At 34.6% G+C, this 19,779-nt stretch overlaps 4 protein-coding genes across 6 annotated transcripts in view; 1 reads left to right on the forward strand and 3 right to left on the reverse strand.

The window, feature by feature from the left end:
• LOC140982401 (uncharacterized) overlaps nt 1-14,627 on the forward strand; it is a 47,008-nt gene extending 32,381 nt beyond the window's left edge. The window contains exons 2-5 of the mRNA XM_073448882.1: nt 11,930-12,009; nt 12,938-13,091; nt 13,200-13,490; nt 13,813-14,627. Coding sequence (XP_073304983.1) covers nt 12,957-13,091; nt 13,200-13,490; nt 13,813-14,433 — 1,047 coding nt within the window. The 5' untranslated portion in view covers nt 11,930-12,009; nt 12,938-12,956 and the 3' untranslated portion in view covers nt 14,434-14,627. The remainder of the gene's footprint in view (nt 1-11,929; nt 12,010-12,937; nt 13,092-13,199; nt 13,491-13,812) is intronic.
• Nucleotides 1,422-5,346, reverse strand: LOC140982819 (double-stranded RNA-binding protein 2-like). 3 transcript variants are annotated; one of them, XM_073449553.1, is made up of 4 exons: nt 4,781-5,346; nt 3,351-3,570; nt 1,951-2,959; nt 1,422-1,784 (listed from the first exon to the last, which is right to left on the reverse strand). In XM_073449553.1, the coding sequence occupies exons 1-3, from the start codon at nt 5,024-5,026 to the stop codon at nt 1,983-1,985; spliced, it is 1,443 nt and encodes a 480-aa protein (XP_073305654.1). In that variant the 5' UTR covers nt 5,027-5,346; the 3' UTR covers nt 1,422-1,784; nt 1,951-1,982. The 3 variants fall into 3 exon arrangements, with proteins under 3 accessions (XP_073305654.1, XP_073305653.1, XP_073305652.1); XM_073449552.1 differs by having other exon boundaries at nt 1,422-1,875; nt 4,781-5,345; XM_073449551.1 differs by having other exon boundaries at nt 1,422-2,959; nt 4,781-5,343.
• Nucleotides 6,291-7,067, reverse strand: LOC140982156 (uncharacterized). Its single transcript, XM_073448572.1, has one exon. The coding sequence runs from the start codon at nt 7,065-7,067 to the stop codon at nt 6,291-6,293; it is 777 nt and encodes a 258-aa protein (XP_073304673.1).
• Nucleotides 14,628-14,750: 123 nt separating the features above from the next.
• Nucleotides 14,751-19,779, reverse strand: part of LOC140982399 (serine carboxypeptidase-like 27) — a 10,884-nt gene continuing 5,855 nt past the window's right edge. The window contains exons 6-9 of the mRNA XM_073448880.1: nt 15,871-16,001; nt 15,607-15,702; nt 15,325-15,430; nt 14,751-15,070 (exon numbers count right to left, since the gene is read on the reverse strand). Coding sequence (XP_073304981.1) covers nt 14,882-15,070; nt 15,325-15,430; nt 15,607-15,702; nt 15,871-16,001 — 522 coding nt within the window. The 3' untranslated portion in view covers nt 14,751-14,881. The remainder of the gene's footprint in view (nt 15,071-15,324; nt 15,431-15,606; nt 15,703-15,870; nt 16,002-19,779) is intronic.

Raw genomic sequence — 19,779 nt, forward strand, 5'->3', positions numbered from 1 at the left:
GATTCTCGGCATTGGTGGATTGAGGGGTCAGGCCGCGACTAGGACGTCACGTTCTGAAGGATATGTGATTGTGATACCTCTTGTCCCACATGTTAAAAATTAAAGATTTAAAATGAGTTTATAATGAATTACAATGAACTTCTATAACAACTTTAGTTAATCATTTTCGTAAAACGAAGACGAATACGATATAATTGTATAAGAGCCCATTGTGTAGGCACGGACCTGGGTTCGTGACGTGACAACCAATTTATGTCTATAAATAAGATGATCATGTTATGAATTTGTGCTTCCGCTATAATATCATCGAATGTAAATATATTAAATAAAAATATACATTTTATGTATACCACCTAATAAAAAAAGTACTTAGATTTTACCTACAATACTTCTGAAAAAAGACCAAAAACCTTTTTAGGAAATAGTATAGAAATTGTGATACCTAGTAAAAGAAAAATTAAAAATATCCTAACAATGTGTTTGACAACCAGGATTTGAGAAAATTTTATGAGATTTGGATTTTAAAATTCTATTTTCGCTGTTTGACAAAGTGATTCAAAAAAAAAATTCGGATTTATTTAGAATTTTATGGGATTTCAATGAGTACATCCAAATCCCATCAAATTTGATAAGATTTGGATTTTAAAAACATACAATTATTTTTTTATCCAAATCACATCAAATTTCATAAGATTTCTAAAGGTAGTTTAGTAAAATTTTAAAATTCCAAATTCGAATCATTTTTTTTCCAAATACGAAATGAATTTTTAAATACCATTTTTAAATTTTAAACCAAACACTAAATTGAATTTCAAATACTTGAATTTCTAAATTCAATTCCAAATCTAAATTTATAAAGAACCAAACACACTGTAAGTCGGGAGCCGCGAAAAATTAATCCCACCAAAAACTGAAAAAAAGAAAGTTCAGAAAGATTGTGTGAATTATCCCTACCAAACGTGAAAAAAGAAGGCGCTCTCTTGAAACTTCAGAAAAATTTGCAATGCGATTTCATTAATCAATGCCATTTTTTTACACGACAACGCGTTAAATGGGAAAATAATAAAACGATCTGAAACATATGGAAAAAACTGTTCTCCACTTTCCTAGCACGGGTGATGATCTCCGTTTTCATCGTACGCGGAAGGGGAAACCACGCAAAGAAATCCCACTGAAATGAAAGTGAAATGCAGGGATATCGCAAGTTCACGGTAAATCGACGACAGCGTGTTCTCATCGTGAATATACCAATCAACGTAGAAGACAATATAACACCAATCGCTCTCAAAATTCGCAACCACACCATCACATATAAACATGGAAATCTCGAATCAAAACTTATGTTGCAGCCTGCAGGGAAATCATAAGGGCACACACACACACACCAGATTCACAGGACGTCAGGAAATTCCGAAAGAACAGAGAAGAAAGATGATAGCTAGTTGGAATCATACAACTTACACAAGAACTGAATATACATCTCTTTTATCAACTGCATGGCTATCCTCTTAAACTACGGTCAATTGAACAGACTGAATATGACAACCATCAAGGCCAGAAACATGATACACGATCTACTATCTAAAGCATGATTTGATACTGATCCAATTCAAATACACGATTCAATCAAGTAAATCTTGAGAGAACAAAAGAAAAAAAAAGAGCATTCTACTGGTGGAGTCACTTGTATTGCAATACTGGCTAATAATCTCCCTCCCCATTGATATATGATCTGAAATGTCGAGACACGTTTCAACTTTGTTGCAGCTTAGTTTCCATAAGACCTTCAAAACCACAAGATAAGAACTTATAGGGGCTCTAAGGACTTGAACTACTCGTATACTATTGAGGAGTTAACTAAGACTACCCGTACATCTGCAACAAGGAAGAGAAATACTTAAACAAGAAAGTGAATGGAAGACACAGGCCACAAAGTCGAGAGAAGCTCACAGTGGTTTTCTGCTATTCAAAACAACCAACTATTATATCTTTAGCTCGCTGAAGTCTGCAACACCGGCTGACTCTGGCATCTTGTCCTGCAATGTTGTCCTTGCCTCTTCAGCGGATTGTTTTGAAGTGGTGGTTGGATTGTTAACTTTAGAAACAGGTGATGCAACCTGAACAGCTGTGACTTCAGTGGCTAGTAGATGAGTTTGAACTGCCGGAACTTCAGAATCTGGTGCCTCACAAACAGGCAACAACTTGGAACCAAGAGGCTCTTCAACTCGAACCCGGGGGATTTTGGGGAACTTTGATTCCTCTAGTGTGCTCACTGCGGCTCTAGAAATTGGCAGATTCTCAGCTAGAGACGCTGCGGGTTTGAACAGGCGTGGGTCCTCTATTTTAACAACTGGATGGACTTTGAGAAGCTCTTCCTTTCTAACAGGAGTGTATACTGGAACAGCCTGTCTCACACACACAGGTGGAACCATACTCAATGGTGGAGGTCTCATAACCATTGAAGACTGCGGAGGAGGAAGTGGTGGTGCAGAGAAAACCGGAATGACATTGCGTATTGTCACAGGTGGTGCAATTCTATGGTGTGGGCTGCAGTGGCGGACAGGAATGTAGGGAGCTGCTCCTGCTGCAGGAAACTTTTGGGGTCGAATCACGAGGTTGTCCACCAATGAGGAGATGGTCTCATTTGAGATAGAAATATGTGGTTGGCTGTGAGTTGGTTGCACAGTCTTTTGGCAAATAGAACTGTTGCTTGCGGCATTCAAAGTCCTGTGGCGTGGAGCTGTTTTAGGGCATATCAAAGGAAGAATTTTTGATGTTGAGGCCGGAGACCGCTGCATACTCGATGGCTTTGGATTTGGTGTGGGGAATTTTATTGGAAAATATATGTTTTCCAATCTTGCCATTATTAAGTACTTCTGCAGAGCACGCGCTGCTGTCACATGCTCCTGCTCGTCCTTATGAGTCTTCTCTGATGCCGAACTTTCAAATTGTTGCACAACTGGAAACATAAGAAGAGAAAAAAGTCACCTGTAGTATTACATACTCTGGCCATATAAATTAAGCTCAAAGACAATTGACTAATATTTCTTAGTCAAATCATTATATTACAAGCACCATTAGAGATGTTAGAACTTAGAAGTTAAAAACTTTAACCATATAAATGAACCACCAATCAAAATTCATAGAGTAATTAAATAAACTATAAGTAGACGGACTCGGCTTAGCTGTTCTCTTAGTCAAATCCCAAAATATTGTTGAAACTTTAGACTACTCTTTCAATTGTTGATTACAAGATTACCCTTGATGAATACATATATAGGATATAACATTTGAGAAGAGATCAAACTTCTATGACAGGCCATATTGTTATGTAGAGTTGGGTCACTTACGTGATTTAAGAGATAACCAAGCTGCCATGGCAGCATTCTTTTCCGCTTGTTTCTTGTTCTTAGCTGGCTCACCTGTAAATATGACTCCAGCCAGTTCTACAGTACAAGTGAAAACAGGAAGGTGGCCCAGGCCGGTTCTGAAAGTTGTATAAGCAGGCAAGGATGCACCCACTCTTTGTGAAACCTCCTGCAAGAGATTCTTATAGACACCTGTCTCATCCTGTACATTCCAAGATTTAGCAAACACTACCACTTGCAAATCATCTCAGAAACGAACAAGGCAAAAAAATAATTTAGGAGACTTTGCACCACAGAAACATATATAATATGGCAATTCTGATATAAAAACTTCAGATTGCAATTCAAATATAATAGCTGAGTAAGTCACGCACATCTAATTATGGTTTTGCGTAACTTTCAACCCTTTTTTTTCCCTAAGTTTCCCTGTCTACGTTTGATTTTTGTCAATCTCTCTTTTAACACCTAAAATATTTAGGGTTTAGGTAAAGATTAGGATAATTGGCCCAGTCTTTGCAATGAGAGAGCATAAGGTCAATGGCCAACACAGTTCACCAACATTGTTTATACATCTTGAATATCTATCAAACCCATTCTACTTCTATCACAATCAGTACATATCCCATATACATCATATTATCTTGTACGATTTTCTACAGATTCATGCCCACTAAGTCTAGCTAAATGTAGTGATTGTGGCGCTCTACACGCCAACAGACTCTAGCAAAATACTTGAGTGTCTTAAACTGCGAGAAAGAATATAAAGATAACACAGAGGGGGTTATGAATCACATTTTTCATTCCAGCTATTGTTTTAAGCCACAGAATGTCAGCACCAAATCTTAGAAAGGATGAAGTCACAAGCTATCAAAAGCACCCTAATTGCTCTCAGTGTTAAAAAGACGCATGGATATCATCTTGTTATTAGAAAAATCAAGTGAACTTTTTTAGAAGAAGGCAGTCACTAAGATATTTCATTCTCTGGCAATCATACCAGAATGACTACATAAGTTATTTCTCCCATAAACATAGAGAACTACAATAAGTGGTCTGCTTAAGACCTCCGACAATGCAATAGTTACTAAATAACGTTAGAGTTAACATAAAGATGACTTTAAAGTAAAAATGCCAAATAAAGCATCTAGTTGTCACTCAAGAAAAATTCAATCGATTGGCATACTTCAAAGCACATTAAGAGAAACAAGAAGCAAATTTAGTAACTCATCGCATTCTCAAATGAAGCGCAGATCTTGCTGAGATTCACATCAGTCCATCTTTCCTTTCAAATTCCATGTCAAAATTCACAACATTAAACAAAGCCACACTAAAGATTCCATAAAAGAACAAATCACGTTGAAAAGAATGTGTTTTCCGCCCCTAAGCAAAAATGTATCAAAAGCTAAGACAATTACCAGAATTCTTGCGGCGAGAGAATTGGAAGGGCCACGGCTGGCGAGGGCATCAAGAGCCACCTCAGCAGCGGAGTGCTCAGCCTGACGGAGCGTAGAGCAGTAACTGGGGCTCTCAAACGTCTCGCCGTTAAAGCTAACAGCCGCCTTGAACCTCGGCGCGTGATCAGGACCTTCCCGAAAGCTCGTGTACGCCGGAAGATTAAAGCAGCTCCGCTGCGCCAGCTCCTGCAGCTGATTTTTATACATCCTTCCAATTTGTTTTTTTAAAAAAGAATATATATTTTCCAAACCAAAATTAAATTCAAATCATTTCATTGGTTAACGAGAACTAAAATCTCGCAAAATGCGTCGAATTAGCAGTCCAAAGGGGGTCTGATCGCGTGTTTCCTCTGGTTTTTGTTAGGGTTTTTGGTTGAATTTCAAAGAGAGGTGTGAGCTTTGGGGAAGAATTTGAGAGAGAGAGCGGACCATTGAAGCATGCAGTCACTTCCATTGATAGAAATCAATTGTGACCGTTGGATTGTTTGACTTTTTTTGGATGTGGTGAGGTGGAGTTCCATTGGAAATTAATGTTGATTGTAGGCATATGGATTTTTATTTCTCTGTGCTTTCCATTATTAGCTGTATTTCAATCATTATTTCAATTCAACAACTCAAATTTTAATGCGAGAAATCATAATAATAATATATAAAAAAAATATATTAAAAAATAAATAAAATTGATGGTTAATATAAATATTTAATTTGATTCATGTAATTTGAGATAAATTACTATTTTGTTTTTTAATAATAAGTAAAATATTAATAATATTATTTATTAAGAGTAATATTGTATTTTAAATTCAAATCAATGATATGGTTGACATAAGATAAATAATTAGTAAATAAATAAATAAATAATATGATTAGTAAAAATGAAATATGATAATATAAATTATTAAGGGATTAATTGTATTGGACTTCAAATTGTACGCGTTCACATATTTGAAGTTAGATAATTCAAAGATTTATGTTGTGAAAAAAGAGATGGGAGATCTAAAATATTATTAATTTTACATTATGCATAAGTACATTTAAAACGAGTTTCTTAATTAATCATTTCCTAATATTTGTGATATATGTGGAATATGTTGTTCGTGGATTAAACTATGAACAACAATTTTTTACATAAATTTTTGTGAAATAATTTCATAAATAAATTTTATAAGACAAATTTTTTACTTGAATTATCCAAATTTTTTTTGATACGTGTTCAATTTTTTTAACTCTAATTTAGTTAAATGATCCGAAAGAAATCTTGAGTAAATAGATTGAGATAGACTTCCCACACGAACGAAAAGGCTACTCGCCATAATATACGCATACATACATAATTGATTCGCTCTCCACTCATTGTGTCGATCAATAAAATGTCATTTATTTATGTAATACGATGAAACATATCCAAATTGTAGGGCCAACATTACCACCCGTATAAATACTGTTGTTCGACTACGTCACCGCCGTCCTATCACTTGAGTGCAGCTCGGCAGATAGAAGCTGCCACCATAGTGTCTGCCTGGCTGTGGCCGCCGCAGCTCAGGGCTCCGATTAGCCCCCCCATCCGCCATCCTCTATCTCCGTCGTCGCTGATATTTCTAAACGCCGGTGGTGGGTTCTGCCGGCGAATCCGTCTACTGTTTACACCATTTAGTTCAATGGAATTCGAAAATCTCGGTATACCGGATAAGAACAAGTACCATTTAGATTTCCCGGAAGACGAAGAAGCCATCATAGGGAATTTCTGCACCTGTAAATCGCACTCTTTAACTTTATTTGGTGAATTATGCATTGGGCTAGAAACATGGCGACCTTTGTCTTTCTTCTGCGCTAGGCTTAATGGAATTGCTCTCGTTTTATCAATATTCTTGGGGTCGATGCATCTTTCAGAATTACTACTGCTGGAATCAAAATTCCACCTTGAAACTCCACAATCTTGATCTTTCTCGGTATGGGCTTCTTGTTTCCTGCTTTCGGATGAACTTTTTGCATCGGAATATGGCTGTTTGTAAGGGAAAAGTTTTCCACAGAAGATGATGTTCTCCGGCTGGATTCCGGATGGTGGAGTAGGGTTGAAGTATTCTTGGCTAAAGAACTCGAAAAAATCGTTTTCGGAGGAGGAGAAGGATGTTAATTCTTGTGAGAAAAAATCTTGTTCCCAATCATCACCATGCAATGGAAGATCCCTTAAAGAAAGTGTTTCCTCCTCTTCTTCTAGATGAATGTTTTCAAAGTGAATTGTGTCCATGAGAGCAATCAATTTGGTTTCAACTTAAGAAATAATGGGGAATACTTGATGTTTATTATATAGTGTAGCAAATTCGACATGTTTTTTTATATTTTTTTAAAAAAAAGTAGAGAAAAGGGACAACGATGGCTTGAATAGTATTGTTTGCACATTTATTATTCTTGAAAAGCAACTGTTAAATTCTCTTTCTAATTTTTTTTTATATCTTAACAGTGGAGAAGACTCGAACTTGAGTTAATACATAAAAAATTTCGGTGAGACCATTGGATCAGCCCTCGATCTCAATTCTCCTTCTAATTTCTAGAAGGTTTTGGGTAACATTTGCTAAAATAGGTGCTAGCTTTATTTATTAGGCTACACTTTGGATCAAAACAAGTCAACAATTGGACTTCGCAACAAAAGATTGGGACACAACGGGTAATGAATTGTAGAAATTTTTTTATGTAAGACGTAAGGTAAATTGTTGATATTAAATATCATTTATAGTGTGGAAAAAGAAAGAGAGTTCATAAGACTGTCTCACATATCTTTATTCATGAGAATGATCAATTTTTTTTTATCTTTACAATAAAAAATAATTTTTTTGATTTAAAAAAATAATACTTTTTCATAAATTACTCAAATAGAATATATGTCTCATAAAATAGATCCGTAAAACCGTCGTACAATATATTTTGTGAAAAAGAAATTAACATGCATGAGTCAGTATATATTTTTACAAATTATGAACAAATAAAATTTAAATATATTTTCTAATAATCCTATAGACATGATCTCTAGGGTCAGTCTGGCTTAATGTATGAGCATTTAAAATAGTCACCAACTGATGTTAAATAAATCATAATAAACAAGGGTATAACGTTTGAGTCGTTGTAATTTTTAGATTTAATATCTCCTTAAATTCCAGTTTTACCCCATTGAAATAAATTTACTCATCCGATTTCGAATCTGCTCTCCTCGAATCATCCATCAAAAATACAATTAATATGAAAATAAGTTTGGGCCTGAATTGAGATTGAAATTAAATTAACCGAAAATGTAGGGAACAAAATTGGTAAAAAAAAGTATTTTTGATTGTAATCGTTTCACATGTCAATTTTGTTAGTCGGATATATGATCCAACCCAATTCACAGAAAATATTATTTTTTATTTTCATATTAAATTGAATCAAATCGACCCGTACAACGAATATAAATCCATAATACCGTATCACAAAAGACTTACACTTGTAAAAATAGGTGCGAATGTATGATCCAGATGTAGATGAACATATTTCAATCAAATGGTTATTGTTATTTTAACTTAAAATTTGTCATGATTATTTTTCAAAATCCCCCAATAAACTAAAAAAAAAAAAAGAAAAAGAAAAAGAAAAAGAAAAGAAACTAGGTAAGAATAAATAACAGAGGTCAGAGAGAGAAGATTGTCGTGTGGGTCAGGTATATTGTTCTAGAATTGGGCCCTACTCTGCCACTCTTCAAACACTTTGATATTAGTGGGCCGGCGGCCTGTATCACCGGAGTCTGACTTTGGGGAAAAGGTAGGAAAAGAAGATAAGTAAAGTTAGTGCTAAATTAAATACCCTAATAAAAAATAAGGTAACTAAATTAAATTAAAAAATTAATATTATTGCAAAATATAAATAATACTTTACAATATACTATAAATTTTCAGTGAATAAAGTAAATTTTTTATTTTCATTTTGACCTAGTTAGTTACAAATAATTTTTATACGATGATATTTAAAAAAATATTTAAAAATAATAAATTGTTTTGAAACTCTATTTTTATTTTCTGATTGCGATAAATCATGCCCTTTGGCTTACCATACTTTTGTCCATCACTTATTTAGCTTTTTGAAACAATCAGTATTCTAAAAAAAAAGATATTATTCGTATCTTTGGACGTGTTAGGCAATTTTAGTGGTAACCAATCTCTTGAAACTTTTTCATCGAGTCTATATTGTAGAAAAAACTTCATTCAACAATAAAATAGGATTAATCTTTTCATTATGTGATTTAATTTTAAACAACATAAATTAAAATATCAAATAACATATAATATTTAAAATAGCAAAAAAAAATTTGTGAAACAATATGACGAATCAATTTTGTGAAAATTTTTTCCAATATGTCAAAAATATGACTTGTTATTGTAAATATGAGTAGAGTTGATTTGTCTCATGGATAAAGATATGTGAAACAATCTTACATAGAACTATTATTAAAATAAATATAATATAATCACCTAAATATTATACATATTTGTCCCTCTTATAAAAAAAATTTGTAAAAAAAAATCATATATTATGACAACAATGATAATAATAAATATCTGGATCATGCAATGAATCACTAATGCAACCTTATATATATTCTTGGGCCCCCAAATGCTAGGCCTGAGGCAGGGCCTCCCCATAATATTTGCATGAAAATCTTTGATCGATTCAAAAATAAAAATAATTAAGAATATGTTCATAATTTTAGGAGTATGTCTCTCGGTCTCACGAAATTTTATCTGTGAGACATGTCAATCCTATCGATATTCACAATAAAAAGTAATACTCTTAGCATAAAAAATACTAATTATTGGTCGACCAAAACCGATTTGATTGTTTGATTTGAACACACACGTGAGTATTATTATTTTCCGAAGAAATACAAAGAACAGTTTCCAAGGGTTGTTATTATCTATGAGATTGTCCTTAAACTATAATAGTTAGATAAATTGTATTTGACAAACCATGCGTAACCGAAGCGCTCCAAGAAAAAAGTTAGTATGGTGAATCGAACAAATAACTTTTGCTCGAACGTTCACATATTCTATTAACTCAAACATTCTCAAACTATCCATATGAGTTGCAGAAGATACAATTAAAATCAATTAGTTAGTCACTCGAAGAGTCAAACCATCAAACAACTCGAGGATAATATGTTTGATGTTGAACCTATTAATTTGGATATTCCGGATCAACATATTTTGTCATTTTTATTTATTATACATTTTATTGAATACAAAAATAATTAATTTTTACATTTAAAAAAAACTTAAAATTCATCGTCTAAAGTGCATCAAAGTTAATCTTCTAAGAGCACCTCATCAAAAATTGTAAGGTCCACATGCCACATACACATTACATTAACACATATATTTGTGGGTCCCACATTCATTTTAATATTCACACTCATTATTTGTAGGTCATGCTGTCCACTCATTCATCTTACTCTTAATTTAAATTAAATATATTCACTTTCAAATTTTTTAAGAAATTTGAATTATTATTATTTTATATTAATAATAATATGTTTTTATATATTTAAAACGTAAAATCATTTAATTTTATGAGTGTCATTTATTTAAAATTAAAAAATTATTATAAACCTAAAATAAAACGGTACAACATAAAATAATAAATAAAAATTGCATAAAAATATTAGAAAATAAATTAAACTTAAGAGAAGATGCAAAATACTAATTGATCGGAGAGTTACATTAACGAAAATGAAAATTATAATACAATTCTTTAATTTATTTTATTTTTCGAATTTTTTTTTAAAACATACAAATTTGAAATTTAAATCAATATGTGTGGGCCCGCGTTCAGCGACGGTTTTTAAAAATCCGTCGCAAATAGCGACGGTTATTAAACATCTGTCGCAAATAGCGACGGTTTATCCCGTCGCTCACTTTCGAATTTTTTTTTTTTAAAAAACTGAAAACCGACGCATGGGTGTTCATAAACGCCCCACACCCACCCAATGTGAGTCCCCTAAGTTCAATTGTTTTTTTGAATATCAATTTGATTTTTCATTGTTTTCCATCAACGCGTGATTGGTTCAAAGGTTATTAAAGAATTGTTGTAATTGGTCACGTTGTTGACACANTAAAAATCTGCAACTAATAATTGTAAAATTACTATTACACCCTTGATTTCAACGGAGATTTAATTTGAATTATCATCACACCTATCATGCTGCATTTTTCATAGGTGTATCATGCTGCATTACACACACACACAACTTGAAATTGTAATAATTTTTTATTTATTAAAATTTTTCAACTTATTTTAAAATGGAGAAATAAAATCATCCTCTACTTATTCAACTTTCTGTTATATGGGTATAATTGTTGTATACTATAATATGTTGAACAATAATTTCAATTCGTTCGGTTTTTTTACGAGAAACTCGCGTTCACTACATTTTAGATGTACATTTGATATTTAAAAGACTGCAAATAGACTCAAACAATTTTTTTTAGGATTCGAATTTGTAGTCTTGATCGAAATTTCATGCACTCAATCGATTAAAAAGCTGGTTTGGTTGGTTTTGAAAAGTAAGAAGGTGTATGTAATAATAATAATAAATAACTTAATTATATAGAGGCATGCTTCACCACTTTGAAGTTGACTTCCAAAATGCAGCCGCGTAAATTTGACCAAATTCTATAGATAAAAATGTATGTGATACGGTCTCTCAGATCGTATTTTGTGAGACATATATCTTATTTGGGTCATCCATGAAAAAGTATTATTTTTTATGCTAAGAGTATTATTTTTTATTGTGAATATCGGTAAGGTTGATCCATGTCACAGATAAAAATTCGTGAGACAGTTTCACACTACACATACTCATTCATATAATTCAACAAAAAATTGGGAGAAAGTTCCCTAATTTGTTTGGATCTTGAAAATCATGTCAAATAATTTTTTCCTGTAAATTGTTTTCATTTATTATACATATTTGGCGTGTGGGTTAGGTGAGCCAATCACGACGTCGTTTGAGTCTTCTTTCCAAATATACCCACTTTTGTACATTTTTTCTCCACAAACCTTCGTCTAACACACTCCATTTTTTTTTCCATCCCTTCTCTCTCTGGAGATCCTTCTGCTCAAGTTCTCATCATTTCCTGTATGAGATTTGAGTCTTTTGAATCCTTAAGGTATTAATGATGTCTTTATCCTCGATCCTTTCATTTTCTTGTTTGTGATAATCATGGTCTAACTTTTGATTTTTGGGCTTTTTACACATTATGTGTTTGTGGGTTTTGCTTTTTCATTGTTTTTGATGATTTTCAATTGGATGGTTTTAAGGTAATGGATATGGGTTTTGCACAACTTGTTTGTAAGGTTTAACGATTAGTTTTCTCCTCGTTTGCCATTTTCTATCAGTTGGTTTGGGTTTGATTCTTTGCTTTGGTTTGACGATATAATTGAGCTTTTTGTGGTATGATTTAAGGTATAAATACTGTAGATGTGTCTTTTTCATATGGGTGAAATAGTTTGCTGGTTATTATTTATGAAATGAAACTTAAAAATAGGATAGAATTTAAAGAAAGGGTGGGTTTCATGAATTTTCCGAGAATATATTCTGTATATTATGTAAAAATTGTTGTGGGTTTATAAAATTCAGCAAAGAATTGGTGATTCCGTTGAATTATTGATAGACCTCAGATTTTCTCAAGTTTGTGGCCTTTTCTGTTCCATATCCTTTTGTTTCGAAAAAATGCCGCCTTTGATCTGATGTTTGCATACACGCTCTTTGCCATATGGTGCTATCTTGCTTATTTTATGTAACCACTTCAGATTAAGGATCGCACAAGGTCAATTATCTTAATTTAACCGGCTGTCCTTTGAAAGGTGCTTGGATTGGATATGAATTTAACACGCTAATTTCACTTCTCTCCTTTTAGATTTAGTTAATGATAAGTATTCTGACTTCAATTATAAGTTAGCAGTTACCAGCTATTTTATTTTAATATTTGTCCCTGTTCTCGGCTATGCTTCTTTTGATTAATATATTATGTAATTTTCCTAATTCTGAATCATGGTTATTAATTGTTTTCTTCTTCCCTTTTCCCTCTTCTGCAGGTAATTTTACATTGATAGAATGGATTTTGTCTTCGGAAACTTGAATGGGGGATCCTCATCTTTCAACCAGGACATCAATAAGTGTCCATTTTTGCGAAATATTAACGAGCCAACAAACCTTTCCTTCTCAATGCCTATGGCTTTCCCTATGCTGGTAAGCCATCCATCTCTTTCTTCTATTTAGATAATCCTTATCATGTTTACACATATATGAGCAAAATTAAGCTAACAAAGCCCCATCTTCTATACCTTGCACCTTCAGTTACGAGATGGAAAAGGTCCCATATTTGAGGATGGTCCCAACTTTGACATGGCATTCAGGCTTTTCCATGGGCAGAATGGTGTTGTTCCTCTTTCTGAGAGGTCATTCATTCGTACTGAGAAGTGCCCATCCGAGTCATCTCCTGTTCATTTCAATCCATTGGGAGCAAAGGCAGCCACCATTAGCCTCTCAGCCTTTGGTCCAGGAGGACCTTTCGGGTTCGATGCATTTTCCAAGAAGTGGATGAAAAAAAGCAAGAAATCAAGTTCCTCAAAAAACGAGTCCTCAAAGGTAGTCGACTTCTTGGTTTCTATTTATATTTCATACTTGAGTCTTTGACACTTACAGCCCTGAAGAAGCTTTGTATTGACATTTCAAAATATTTTCTTTTTTGTAACAAACACAGGTATAAAAATAAGTGAAGGGGCTCTTCTTCTTTTAACCCCGAATGGTGGCGAAAAACTAAGATAACTTGTCAGAAATCAAAATACTAACAATAAGCTTAATGGTTACTTGTATGTCCTGTCGATAATATGTCGTTGAAAAGTTATATACTAGGGATCGTTTTATATTTATGTTTCCAAGTTGTCTTGACAGTTCTGTTTTCTTGTAGGGAATGGAATCAGAACACGAAGCAATGGGCAACGAATGGTTACAGAACGGGAATTGCCCCATTGCGAAGTCGTATCGGGCTGTGAGCCATGTCCTTCCTCTTGTAGCAAAGGTCTTTAAACCCCCGCCTGGCATGAAGTATAGGTGTCCTCCAGCTGTGGTCGCTGCCAGGAGTGCTATAGCAAAAACAGCCTTTGCCAAAAACCTTCGACCTCAACCACTACCCACAAAAGTACTTGTTATTGGCATTTTGGGCATGGCGGCAAATGTACCGTTAGGAATATGGAGAGAACACACCGAAAAATTTTCACCTTCTTGGTTTGCTGCCGTTCATGCTGCCGTACCGTTCATAGGTATTCTCCGGAAATCTATCTTGATGCCTAAAGCGGCAATGGCTTTTACCATTGCTGCTTCCATTTTAGGACAGGTGATTGGTTCGAGGGCAGAAAGGCTCCGTCTGAAATCGGTCGCTACCAGAAAGCTGGCTGTTGTTGAATCTTCTAGCAGTTTGCCGACTCAATTGGCTGTTGGTGGAGTTGGGGGTGGATACTGTGGTGAAATTATTGATTGGAAACAGAATTCTATTGAAGCTCCCTCGTCATCAGCTGACGTTTTCTGTTGATGGGGTCATTGTGTTGGCTCTTGTCCTTCATTGTTTTCGTTCAGAGTCATGTGTTTATGAAATCTCGTTATTTCTTTTGTACAAATAAATGAATATCACTTCGGGATGGTGTGAAAGAAAGGAGATGAGATATCTTATATTTGTATTATGACATCGAGATTCTCTCATTTGTGAGGAAAATATTATTTGGTTAATTTGTTTGTCTTGTTGGGGGGTAAGAAGTCATTATTCACACTGTAACTGTACGATTTGGGCTACCTTACTTCGAGAAGTTTTCTTCAGTAACATATATGTGTTGATTATGGAAAGCTAAAAAAACAAATCATTAACTAGGAATGTTATTTCCAGCCAGAAAACATAATGGTTGAATCGGTTGCGTCACATAAAGTTTAAAATTATTTATTCCGTTGGATCAACTATAAAGAGCAGCTGCGATGCAGTTAACAGATCAAGAATCCTGGAAAACAGCTCCACCAGTTGGCTCGAGTGTTGGACTAAGCTCAGGCATAGGATTGTTCTCTAAATATGATTTTGTAAGAACAAGAGCTTCACTGGGGCGATGCAGAGGCACCTTGTGCCCAGCTCCATTTACGATCACATAGGTCAATCCCTCGTATACACGGCACCAACCACCTACCTGTATAATTATATGGCATTACAAGACAAGAAAATGATAGAAACACAATGAAAACTTCCTTCGCTCAACTTTAGACGATAATCACCCTCACTGCAAATGGGTCGTCTGATCTCAAGAACTTGTCACAGGTTATGATGGAGATGCAATGTTTACCGCTCTAATTCAGAAACAATTTTTTTGTGAAAATAATGATTATTGATAATGAATGAGCACGAACCTTTGAATGTTAAATAATGTTGTTTCTTAGTACTCACCTTCTCGCTTATGTACCAAGGATACCAGTTGGTTATGATTGGAAGGTTCAAAGCATTGAGTGCATAGCGAGTTGATGGCACAGGAGCCACAGAATCGTCATTACCACTATAAGCAAAATGCAAATGAAAACTTATCATTTTCATAAACTCCTTCAACCTTTACTGTCGGACAAGTGTGATGTGTGAGCAACTGTTCAAATGGAATCATATGTATATGTACCATGTTTGTGTCGAGAACTCAAATGACGTGAAAAAAAGAGAAAAACGACATTTTTGTCTTACGAAAAAATCCAAATTCTGAGACCCGCAGCTATTAATTCTTGATATATTGGAAGTATGGATGGAGATGAGTCAGTCCAATTGTTAAAGAGGACGTCACTGCGAAGTACATATGAAAATTAAAATGTTTTTCCATGAGGCGCTGGATCCGGCCCTGATTATACAGACAGCCACAGAAGGATAATAGTAGATTTGTTTTTGACTGATTAGATTTGCCCTGAGCTAAGAGAACGGGAAGCGACTGGGATTAATGGTTATAAAGCTCACCTGCATGCTACCCACGGGTAAGGAATTCCAGTTGTGTTGGCATGGAATGCCTTTTGAACTTCAGGAAGATTGAAGTAAGCTGTAAAATAGCTTTCTGTGCAAGGATCGTATGCTTTGGATGGCCATGGCCGCTTAAGAAACCAAAGAATGATCAGTTCAAGGAACAAAATTCATGAAAAGATTTGAAGTTGTAAACAATTAGACTAAAATCCATATAAATTATGCCACGTTTGTGTAAATTTTATGAAAAAAATTACAGGATTCACCTCTCAAAAATCCATTTTCAATCTCACTTTGGGCCATGTCTCCAAAATAGGATGTTCGAAAAAGGTTCGAGGAGCGAAATTTAGGTTCTTAGACCGAATCACACTATGTGCGTACCTTTATCTTAGGACGCAGACAACAATAGAATGTTAGAAATTTTCTCTAAAATCATGTTTCTGCACGTATATAAATATGATAAACAAATATGCGGAAGCTAAATCGAGCGTTACCTCCAGCCATTGAATCATCTTTAAGTGTTCTGATTTTCCTCCGATTGAAGCCTTCTAAACACTCCAATCTCTCTATAGATGGTGTATTATTCTGTATGAGATTGTATGTTTAGGGACCTTAATCGCTGCTATTTATAGGCATCTCATACCATCAACGAGTTTATTGTGGGAGCTTGATTTTTAAAGGAAGAGGTGCGTGCACGTCTCAATTTTCTAAAATTTGAGGCTGCATGTGCTGTTCGTCAAAATTGTAGGCTTTTTGGCCGTCGCCAATTCCTACACGCCACGCCTCTTTTAATATGTGTCATATTTCTTACATTCTTCCACTTCACACATATATCTCATTTACCATAGGAGAAAATAAAATACATGAATCATGGCGATAGTTCATCTAAAAACGATTATTATCTTCCATGTATTACAATGTATTATATCTCTCAAATAACTTAATGAATAAACACTATGTTTATTCGAGGTCCAACTTTATTGATATTTTTCTCAAGATAACTGAATATGTACATAACTGAATATGAGAAATATCATAACTGAATGTGTTTCATTATCAAAACCAAATGTAGATAACATAAATTTATTATGGAATAAAATCCATCAGTAATTACCATACGATCCTTTAACATCTGAAATTTGCATGACTTTAGGTTAAACGATCATCAATTCAGTGCTAACGTGTTCAATGACCACTTTATTAACACATTTTCCAATGGTTTAAAATACTTTATGTCGATATATTAAATTCAACTACCGCTTTAGTCACAAAGACCATAACTGAATTGTAGTAATATAATCTTAATGGCTTAGACATAGAATTCATAATTCTAAGCTCATAATGAAACTCCTTAAAATACACCACACAATAGTGCTTCAATGAGGAATTTTGACTCAATAGTGGAAGTAGCAAATTACTTTCCAAATTGTCATTTCGTCTCACATAAACATGTAAAACTTTAATACCATAAAGCTAACCCAAAACATTTTGCAGCTTTTTTTAGTGGTCAAATACGTATATTACTCTGATAATAATTAAGCTCTCACTAACCTTTTGGTATTCATAATGGCCCACAATATTCTCAACAAAACTTAATGAAGAGATAACATTGTAAAACCTGAAATACCACTAATGTGAGACATGTTTCAATCCATATCGTTTTCTTAATCTTGAAATATTAAATATTCATCATCACTAGAGAAGAATTCTTTATGTTGTTCGGTGTTACCTAATGAGACTTTATTTGTTTTTGAAGACTCATCTAAAAATGAATGGCAATTGAATCAACTTTCAGACTTCATTACTTTCTATTGAATTCTTTTATCATTCAATATTTTTATGAGCATTAAGAACTACAAGATCATGAACAACAATTTGTGGAATTTATATGATAGGTTTCACAACACACTTTTTAATTGGAGGTTGTTGTGAATAGCAATCAATACATATAACTTGTGTGTATGAATGAGCATCATAATGATCAATATTCTGAATTTGATGCTCCCACTAATCAAGTCATTCTCAAGAAATTTTGAATATCTTGATTCCACAACCTCATAATTTGTGATGAACATGTATCTGTTATAGTACCTTGTACCCTATATCATCTCATATTAATAGTGCTCATTAAGCATGTATGGAGAATAATCTTCAATTTCACACCTTAAAAGTATAAACTTGAATTTTAAAAATTAATATCAGAGTAATAGCAATATGCTGCAAAATTAATGAATACATGCTAATGTTATTAAATGAAGCAATAAACCATATGTCATGTTTTACCTATGTAAATCATGATCTACATATGAATCACTAACATAAAAATTGTCTGTGGACTGAGTTTTTAATTTAATTAGATTCATACAATTTAATGATATAACTATTGAATTATATTCAATTCTTAATCCTTGTTGCTAAATTAAGAAAATAATTCAATATTGTATCCTAATTAATTATATTTAACATAACGAAATTTCTTGTGGGATAAATTTCAATGTTCAAATATAATTAATTACAATTTATATCCTTTATAACCAAATGTAATCCTCATAATTTATGTATAATTTTAATTCAATCAAAGATGCTGTGGCTACTCTTCAATTAATTAAAATCATATGAATTACTAGGATATTAAATTCTTTATGCATAAAATATTTATTCTTCATAATTATTCATCTCAAAGTATTATCAAAATGATGAATAATTTTATGTAATTTATGTATGTTATAACTAAATGTGATTAAAAAATTAATGTATACTTTTAATTCAATTAAAGATGCTTGATGCGATCCGGGTGAAATGGACGAGCCGGGTCGAATGCTCCACCGGATCTGCTATCAAGATAATGAAGGGAATAAGAGCAAGGAGACATATCTCTGTAATATGACTTCAGCTGTAACCTGCACACAAGGAGATGAACTCGTGAATGGGCGCCGGAGGGGTGTCCGGCGTGGCCACTCCGATGCTTAAGTCAGCAGGGTACTCAAGCGATAAAACCAATGTAGTCAAGTGATGACTGTGTGATATTGGTGTGTATGAATGAAAAAATGTAAATGTGAAGATGAAACCTGGTATTTATAGTAGGGGAAGTAATGATGACCTCGTTCTGCGTGTTACCTACTAATTATAGTAGGACGGCTACATTCTGACATGTCAAATCACACACTAGTCACATCCCGCCTGTCTGACTTTGTCAACCACTTGGATTAGTGTCAGAGATAGGACGGTCGCCCACATCCAATTCTGCTAGTGTACTCGAGTGCGGTGCTCATATCGAAGTGGCCCGGTTAGAATGCCTACCGGGGGCTTATATAAGAGCCCGGGCGTCTGGTTGCCCGGGGAGTAGAGCCCGGGCTTGCACCTGCCAGGCTTCAGAAGAATCCATCCTGCAGATTGACCCTGATTTGGGAATCCATCTGATATCCCGGGTCATGCATGACCCGGGCTCTTACAGGGGTACCATCACACATCCCTTAAATAGTCGGGCTAGAGTCATACTCGCTGTCCCGATTAGTCATGCTTGGATTCCCAAAGAGATGATCAATCTTGTTTTATAAAAGCATCGGGGGCTTCATGTCTCCCAGAGATGGGACGAGGAGCCGGAGTCTCATGTCTCATGGACTTGAGATAAGATGTCGGAACCTCGTGTCTTCAGGACTCGAAATGGTCGAGGTGCGGAACCTCGAGCCAGGGTACGGGTCCCTGGACTTAATAAACGACCGAGGTACGGAGCCCCGAGCCAGGTTTGAGAACCCTGGGCTTATAAATAACCAAGGTGCGGAGCCTTGGGCCGGGAAACATGTCCCGGGACTTGGGAATGGTCGAGGTGCGGAGCCCCGAGCCAGGTTTGAGAACCCTGGGCTTATAAATAACCAAGGTGCGGAGCCTTGGGCCGGGGAACATGTCCCG

The sequence above is a fragment of the Primulina huaijiensis genome, chromosome 8, assembly GCF_012295235.1.
Source record: "Primulina huaijiensis isolate GDHJ02 chromosome 8, ASM1229523v2, whole genome shotgun sequence".
Lineage (NCBI taxonomy): Eukaryota > Viridiplantae > Streptophyta > Magnoliopsida > Lamiales > Gesneriaceae > Primulina > Primulina huaijiensis.